General features: G+C 43.6%; 1 protein-coding gene across 4 annotated transcripts in view; it reads right to left on the reverse strand.

Annotated features, from left to right (window-relative positions):
* LOC137970907 (gamma-aminobutyric acid receptor subunit alpha-2-like) overlaps positions 1-9,031 on the reverse strand; it is a 38,387-nt gene that overhangs the window by 21,625 nt on the left and 7,731 nt on the right. For all 4 annotated transcript variants that reach the window (XM_068817564.1, XM_068817562.1, XM_068817563.1 and 1 more), the window contains 2 exons: positions 1,989-2,070; positions 1,030-1,112 (listed from right to left, as the gene is read on the reverse strand). In XM_068817564.1, the coding sequence (XP_068673665.1) occupies positions 1,030-1,112; positions 1,989-2,070 (165 nt within the window). The remainder of the gene's footprint in view (positions 1-1,029; positions 1,113-1,988; positions 2,071-9,031) is intronic.

Genomic DNA, 9,031 nt, shown 5'->3' on the forward strand with positions numbered 1-9,031 from the left:
GATGTTTAAATATGGTGTATCCAGAATAATTTATCAAAGCTAACCATTTCGAGTCGGCAATAAGACCTAATCACTAGAGATCAGTGCCTAACCCAGCAGTTATCCTCTGCCTAAACAGAGGGTTGTTTCTCTGCCAAAGCGGGTTAACACTGTGGTTGTCAGGTATTGCCACGTAGCGTCACCAAATGTTACACCTGTATATGTGTCATGAAGTATCGCACCTTGTTTTGGAGTATCCGTGATCCAGTAGCTATGATCCTCGCAGTTATGGACGCAATTTTAGGAAGTGCGTAGAGAAGCTTGAAAAATTCAGGACTTCAACGGGGTTTAAACCCGTGACCTCGCGATACCTACCCAATGTCAGTGGCTTCATATAGCTCAGTTGGTTAGAGCGTCGCACCGGTATCGCGAGGTCACGGGTTCAAACGCCTTTGAAGTCCTGAATTTTTCTGGCTTCTCTACGCAATTGCTAAAATTGCGTCCATAACTGCGAAGGTCATAGCTTTACTTGATTTCATATCCGCAGTTCAGTATTTCATATATCATATATCATTTCGTTCAGTATCAATCCATTCTGGTCATAACCGATAATTATTGCACAGTCCATAACTCGGTTAAGCTAAATAAATCCTGGGCCTGGGGATCCAGTGGGCATTTCTATTTCAGTTTATTAGCCGACCACTTACAGTAAGGACACTTGAACCGTGAACACTTGACATTTTTGAGGACATTGTTTTTTTGGGGGAGGAAGAAATAAAGGCTCTTCTTATGATGTATAGTGTTACATGTATAGCATTTTGTAAGTGTAAAAACATTAAATACTCTTATCAAAAGGACGAGCCCACATTCTATAGTCACTAAGAAAATGTACAAAAAAATATCAAGTGTTCATGGTGCGAGTGTCCTCACTGTAATATTTTCCCACAACTTGCTTTTTTTTTTACATAATTTGCCAGTTTTCAGATATTTTTCACTGTTTCAAGCCAAAAATCATAGCGTGTCAGAGTTAATGGGTGGCTGAGTTCGCACCTCCGTGATCAGGACGTGTTCCCTTGTCGTAATTGGTTGTTTCCAAATGCATCTTGAGAACTTGAATGGGAGAGAGATTACCGCTAGAAAAAAAAGAACAGTCACTAAAAATCATTCCGTTCATTTCAAATGTCATTCGCGCTATTGTGATTAACTTGTTTGAATATGAGATTCTAGCATGGCAGACCATAATATGGAGCGTAAGGACAAATGACAAAGCACACTTTCGACATTTCGTAACAATTACACAACACAATATCCCATCTTGATATTACAAGCCTACCGCTGTAAAAAGAAAGAAAACAGTCAGGATTAAGGACGGAGCCTACTAATTCAAAGGTATTTTTGCCCCAATTTATGATTATGTAGGAAAGCTAGATCTTAACGAGTGTTATTGAAATCCGAAAATGAAAATTTGGGATAAACACGCATTTTCGAAGATAATTCATGAACAATATTTGTAAAAAGCTCTAAAATGCAAAGCAATGTATGGCGTTCTTTCTCAAATTGAAGCTCAATTATCTCTAAAGAATGCATGGTTACCCCCAATTTTCTTTTTGGATACCAAGAGTACTTACGAAGATTTACTTTCTCTGCAAAGTTTTAAACCGCTCAAAAATATCCCTGCATTAGTAAGCAGAAATGATGATGATGATGATTAGTAAGCATCACCGATAGGAAACCCGAGTATCTCGAGATGTGCAGAACATAACAATAGTAGGCACCGTCCTTAAAGGCCAACCTTCAACCGACAGGCGCGCGCATTGAATGAAAATGTGGCACTTTAAAATTTTTAACCAATCGCTAAACGAAGTTTTCCAAAACCAGTACACTGGCAAAATTTCTTTTGACACTCGTTTCGAGAAGGATCTCGAGTTGAACATGAAATTTGAATTTAAGTTGCCAACAAGTAAAATTTATCATAAATCATGCTAAACTCTGCGAAGACGCCACGATACCTTGCAGCAGCAACCAATGTTGGGAAGACAATGGCTGTGATCCAGGCCATCTCAATTACAAAAATTCTACTGGACTTTCGACCTAAGCAATTAACAGATCATTAGAAAAATAAATTAACTGTCATGAATCATCATAAGTGGCACAAAATCACCCGGCTTTTAAGGCGTATGTTAAAGGTCCCCGAATTGCGAAGGAGTTACAAAGGAGAAAAAAAAAGAAAGTAACTTGAAAGCTGAATACTTAAATATAAAAAGATATAATTATATAATTAAATAATGAAAACCATGACAATGACGGTCCATAAATTTATTTAAACAGGTTATGGTTATCACACTTATTTGGTGACTACAAAGTGATTCGTCTATAACCCGCTTTTTAAAGACAAGTTCCTTTCATTCATAAAGTCCTTCAGCGGAACAAATGAGCCCAACAAATTGCAGAGTTTTGAAGCAAACAACCGTGGACAATCTTCCTCTACATGTTGCTTACGTTTGCTTTCAAATGAAAAGGTTTTTCCCGCCAAAACGAGGCGGGCTTGTCGAATATTACGAGAAATAAGGCAGAAAGTCAGTCAATCAAGGAATGCCTGCAGAAGAGAGCCAGACGAGAAAATGCGACTGGATCAACGTTGCCTTCAGAAATAAATTTGTATCGCTATGAGCTTGTTGAATCTGCTCTCTTTGCGGGAGTGACGGTATCCAAAGTCGATACAATGCGCCCTATGGAAACACCTTAGTGAGCTTATACCTGTAATACTACATAGAGAAAAAGAGACTTTGAACGAGAAACTTAAGTCCAAAAAAGAGGTTTCGGTCATATTTGACGGAACGGCCCATTTGGGCGAAACGTTGGCGAACGTGGTGCGTTTCTTTCAAGAAGACCTTTATAAGCCAACTCAACACCTAATCCGTCTCAAAGTTCTCGCAAAGGCCCTCAAAGGAGAGGAACTGGCCCAGAGATTGATATCCTGCTTGGAAGTAGACTATAACTTCAGTCCAAGGGTAGTCATTGGGGGTTTGCAAGGTGCGCTTCCGTAAATGGAGCCGCCGTGAGAAATGTGAAGTTTTTCTATGCAGATCTTTTTGATGTTGTTTGTTTTTCACACACTATAGACAATGTGGGATTTCACTTTGAATTTCAAGTTTTGGATTCCTTTGTACGCTTTCGGATAGGCTTGTGTAGTCACTCCTGCAATTCTCTCAATCCCGGCTCCTTGAATATCGAGATTCGACAACAGTTTCACGTACACAGGTTCTACTGGTTTCTCTGCCTTTTATTTCGATCTCACAAGTTGTTGTTGGAGTAGTAGATTCGCTACAACAGATACGAGTGTATCTTATGAAAGCTGTCAAAAATAGGTTTCAAAAACAACGAGTGCAGCTCACATATGTTGACGAGTCCGGGTAGAAGTCAATCAAAAGCGATATAGTCCATAGTTTTTTCGTTCGATGGAAAGAATATTCAAACATTTTCAAACTAAACATGTCCCACTCTTCGAGCACATGGCATATGACCCAGAGGTATCATGGGAGATGACGTGTACTGGAGTTCCGGTTCAGAAAGCAGTTCCGGTGACAACATCGCGCCCCCCATGAACGCCCTTTGACCGAAGTTCATCACATTTGAAATTCATTCTTGTTACCAAGCAGGCCGTTCAGCCAAGCTCACTGTCCTTCTTCATCATCTGCCGCTTCTAGCAAACAAATCTTGGTAACTGGTCGCTTGAAAAAAGATCCTTTAGCTTTCACTTCGACACTCCTCACTAATCCATCCTTGCCAGGGAACACGCCTGCAACTCGACCTAAGGGCCACTGGTTCCTTGGAACATTATCATCAGCGATCAGGACGAGGTCTCCAATGCGTAGAATTCTTCGAACTTGGTTCCACTTTTGTCTTTCTTGCAATGATGGGACATATTCTCTCAACCAACGCTTCCAGTAATGATTGGCAAGAACTTGAGCTTGTCTCCATCTCTTCCTGCTCATCCTTTCATTCTCTTCAAAAACTTCCAGGGGCAGGTTTGTAGAAGGGCGAATGTTTGAGAAATGATTTGGCGTGAGAGGTTCGCTGTCATCAGGGCTGAAAGGGTTTCTTGTCAGAGGTCGAGAGTTAGCGATACGCTCAGCCTCGGTAAACACTGTTTGGAGAGCCTCTTCATTGATACGATATTTTCCCAGGATGGCCTTCAAGCTTCGTTTTTCCGTTTTCACTAATCGTTCCCAGACTCCGGACATGTGGGAGGCCCCAGGAGGGTGGAACACCCACTTACATCCACGCTGCATCAATTCTCTTCCAACCTTGTCATTATCAATTCGATTTACGGTATCCCTGATTTCGCGATCTGCCCCAACAAAGTTCGTCCCGTTATCTGACCGCAGTTCTCTCACATGGCCTCTTCGATTCAGGAATCGGGTCAAAACAAGAATGAAATCATCAGTATCTAGAGACTTTGCGACTTCGAGGTGTACTGCACGCGAATTCAGACACAAAAATAGCCCCCCAACGTTTCTCTGTAACTCTTCCTCTCCCTCTTTTCACGTGAAAGGGTCCAAAGTAATCGACTCCACTGAACGTGAAAGGGGGTCATACGGGGTCAGCCTAACTTTGGGCAGCTCGGCCATTTCTTGATTCATCTTACGGGGCATAAGCTTCTTACATAGTAAGCGCTTCCCAAGAACCTCCTTTATAGCTACTCTAGGCTACTCTAGGCTTCACCATCCAGAACTGAGAAAGAACAAGACCTGTTCAGTTCTACAGTGACCATTCCTTTCGTGCAAATAACGTATCAGGATTCTTGAGACGTGATGGTCTTTAGGCAGGATCATCGGATTCATGGCATGGGATGAGATAGGAGCTCTCGAAATTCTACCGCCGACCCTCATGACTCCATCATTCATGATAACTGGTTTGAGCTTCAAAATGTGGCTTGATGCCTTCACTTGACGTCCTGCTTTGAGATCTTTTATCTCATGAGGAAAGGCCTTTCGCTGCGCCAAAGATACAACCTCTCTCTTCGACCTTTCAAGTTCCTCCTGTGTAACGTGATTTTCAACTTGACACGACTCTGGCTCACGTTTCTTTTCCTTCGAAGACCACTTCAGCCACTTTGTGAACTTCAGTAACCAGGCAAATGATCGCAGCAAGGTTATCCAGCGAGAATATCTGGTCAAGAGGTTGTCTAGTGGTGTAGCCGTTTCAACTTCGATCAAGTATACTTAATTTTTTATCTCAAGCTTGTCAACTGCCACCTCGTCATGCTTGATCTCCGGCCAGTGATCCTCTGTTTTCCACAGGAAGGACGGTCCGTTCAACCAACGTTCATTGTTCTGAAATTCTTTCATTTCCAGCCCTCGACTAACGTCGTCTGCAGGGTTAAGCTTCCCTGGACAGTGTCTCCACTGTTCAGGAGCGGTGAGTTCCCTGATTTCTGTAACCCGATTTGCAACGTAGGTCTGAAATCGTCGACTTTCGCTGTAGATGTAGTTCAAGGTGATTATTGAATCCGTCCAGAAAACCACCCTTTCAAATTCGAAGTTCAGTTCCTGTCGGACTGAAAAGTCCACACGTGCTGCCAAAAGAGCTCCCTGTAATTCTAGTCGGGGAATTCTGACTGTTTTGATAGGAGCGTTTCTGGATTTCCCAGTAATAAATGCACATTCAACAGTTCCATCAGGGTAGACTATTCGAAGGTAGGTGCAGGTACCGTAGCCGATTTCTGAAGCATCGCAAAAGTGATGGAGTTGAAGTGTAGCTTTCACGTGATCTGTGCGACTGAAGTAACATCTTGGAATTTTCACCTCAGCTAGGAGTGGAAGGTTGTTATTCCATTGCTGCCATCTCTGAAAAATTTTCCCGTCGAGTGGTTGATCCCACGCTTTCTTCTTCCTCCACAGATCTTGCATGATTTGCTTTGCTGGTAGCACGACTGGTGCAGCCAAGTTCAAAGGGTCAAATACTGAGCAGATTGTTGACAAAACTCCTCTCATCGTGTCGCCTTTATCCAAATTCACGACTTTGAAACCAAAGGTGTCAGATTCGATGTGCCACCTTACTCCAAGGGCTCTGTCCACCGGCAATTGATGAAGGGTGAAGTCAAGTGTTGGATCCGCTCTCTTCTCAACAGGTATTGCGGCCAAGACTTCTCGGTTATTGCTCATAAATTTCGTAAGGTTAAAACCGCCTTTTGCACAAAGTTCAATCAGCTCCCGCATTAGCGTAATCGCACGTTCTGGTGTTGGCATTGACTTGAGTAGATCGTCGACATAGTAGTTGTCCCTCAGAGTATCTACGGTCACAGGGTCGAACTCTTTCCAGTTGTTTTCAGCAGTTCTCAACAAAGCGAAATTCGCCGAACAGGGCGAGTCTGTAGCACCAAATATGTGTACAGTCATTGCGTACTCATTAGGTGTTTCGTCTAAACTCCCACTCCACCAAAGGAACCGTAGGGAATCTTGATCCTCTGGTCGGACTTTCACCTGGTGAAACATGCTTTTAATGTCTCCAACCAATGCGACCATCTCCTCGCGGAATCTGAATAACACACCAACCAGACTGTTAGTATAATCAGGGCCCGGTAATAGGTTTTTGTTCAGCGAGGTTCCTTTATGTTCGGCGGCAGCATCAAACACAATTCGTACTTTATTTGGCTTGTTGCAATTGGTCACTGCGAAATGCGGAAGGTACCAAGTTCTAGAGCCAGTTATAGAAGCCTCTTCTGTCGTTAACTTCCGCGCATGACCCTCAGCTATGCAGTCGTTCATCGTTGCGCGATATTTCCTTTCAAGGCTAGGATCTTTACGGAACTTACTCTTCAAACTCTGCAACCTCTTTTCAGCCTCCTTGCGGTTGTTTGGCAGTTCAACATCGTCCTTCCGCCACAACAGTCCGGTCTCGTAATGACCGTCAGTCAGTCTCGTAGTCTTCTCGAGAATGTCTACCGCGCGGATATCCTCTCTAGATAACTAGTGGTTTTGACGTCTAGGCACCGGCTCCTCAAATATAGGTTTACAGAAAGGCTTCGCTCCAAATCCTTCTAACTTCCAAAAATTCTCAACTTGTTCGTGCAATTTTCTCTCGCAAGATGTGAAGTGGACATTGACTTCGCTGTGATTTGGTGAGCCCAGAATTGTTCCAGTGATCACCCAGCCCAATGGGCCTCACTGAGCTTGCAACTGGCTACCAGGTCTATTTGACTTTCGCACTTCGAGGACTTCATGCGCTTCACCCACGTCCTTTCCAATCAGCACTGATACTTTCTTTATCTTTACGTCTGGCACATCAATGTCCAGTAGGTGGGGGTGCGATCTTCTGTCAATATCTTCAGGTAGACATCTCTCTTTGACATTGAATTTCTCCGAGACCAGGCCCTCTTCAACATTAAGTGTTTTACCTTCTCCGCTAGCAGATTGCAATTTAAATTCCACCACTTCAAACTCTTCATCTTCTTGCTGCATCAACGTGCTAACAGATATAAACTCCTTATGACCTTTCAGCCCTAATTCTTTAGCAACATCTCCACTAATCACGGTTCCACGGGAAGCGTTGTCTAACAGCCCGTAAGTGGTGACAGACCTTCCATCAGGTGATGTGATTTTCACTGGTATAACATGCAGAAGCACAGTTTTTGTTGAGCCTGGCTGTGTGACGGTAGCATATTGCGCTGTATGTCTGATTCCTGAAGGTCCTTGCTCACCAGGAACTTCGGCATGCGGGTCTGTCACTGCCGCATTCACTTCTTCTGTACTAGCTTGATTGAGTCTGCCATTGTCTCTCCTTGTACTTGGGGGGTTATGGAGTAACTTATGGTGCCGTTTGTCGCTCCCACAAGTGCAGAATTTCGGCGATTCACACCTTCCTCGAAGGTGTCCAACTCTCAAACAAACATGACACAACCGGTTAACTTTCACAATGTCCCATCTGCTCTGCAAATCCTTCTTCTGAAACTCGAGACATGAAGATAGTTCGTGAGATCCGGGGCAACATAAACAACTCCTATTAGCGGGTGTGATGCTGTTTCGTCCTTCGCTGGGCAATTTTCGGCCAGTGCTCTTTCTTTTAACATCGGTGGCAAAGGATGAAGTCTGCCTTGTGGGCTCGGGGATGAATGACCTGTTGTTGACTTTCAATGACTTTGTTCTGTTTGCCTTGACCTCCGAACTTGGGACTAACGAAACACCAGCAAAACCAGGGTCGTTTTTGATGGCAGCTTGTCGCTTCACAAATTGAGCAAAATCCTTTAACTTTGGGTTCTGTCCCTTTTCTCTGTTAGAGTACGATACATCTGCCCATTTGTTGAGGATGTAATCTGGCAGTCGTGCTACGATCATCTTCATATTTGAAGTGGTACTTGCCTCATGTTCATACTCTCCTTCCAGTCTTCGTGAGGCACACTGCAGTTCTTCAGCAAAATTACGCAAACCCTTGAAATCTCTGTTTCCTAATTTTGGTCCTGTGGTAAGCATATTAATACACGCTGCAGCAACTGCGGCTGGTTGGCCATAGCGCTCCTCCAGGGTTGCTATAATGTCGTCATAGGAACACCCCACAGATCTTTCAACCACCTCATAAGCCTCTCCGGACACAAATTTGGGGAGAAATTCAATCCGTTGGGCATCCGAAAATAGTCCATCTTCGAGGTTATCTCGAACTCTTCTCCTGAAAATCGGAAAATCCGCTGCATTTCCACTAAACTTGACACGCTGCATAGCTTGCAACGTGGTCACCTTCAAAAGGATAGCCTGAGGATTTTTACACGGATTCATCTGTTCCTTTTCATGCAGGCAATTCTCATTTTTACCGTTATCATCTCCATTTGCGATAAAGTTCTCCTTTCTTTGGATATGGGAAGGATCTCTGGAATGAGGACTGGTAATTTCTTCACCATACTTCTTTAACTGAGGAGTGAGTTTGCTATGATTCAATCTGTCTTCGGGAGTGTCCTGGTGGCAGCGTGCTACCCAAGTTGCTGTTTGTTGACTCCTGGTGATGGGAGGCTCAAATTCAATCTTATCATCGGTCTCACTTTGCAAACTTAGGGCACACG

The sequence above is a fragment of the Montipora foliosa genome, chromosome 9 (assembly GCF_036669935.1).
Source record: "Montipora foliosa isolate CH-2021 chromosome 9, ASM3666993v2, whole genome shotgun sequence".
Taxonomy (NCBI): domain Eukaryota; kingdom Metazoa; phylum Cnidaria; class Anthozoa; order Scleractinia; family Acroporidae; genus Montipora; species Montipora foliosa.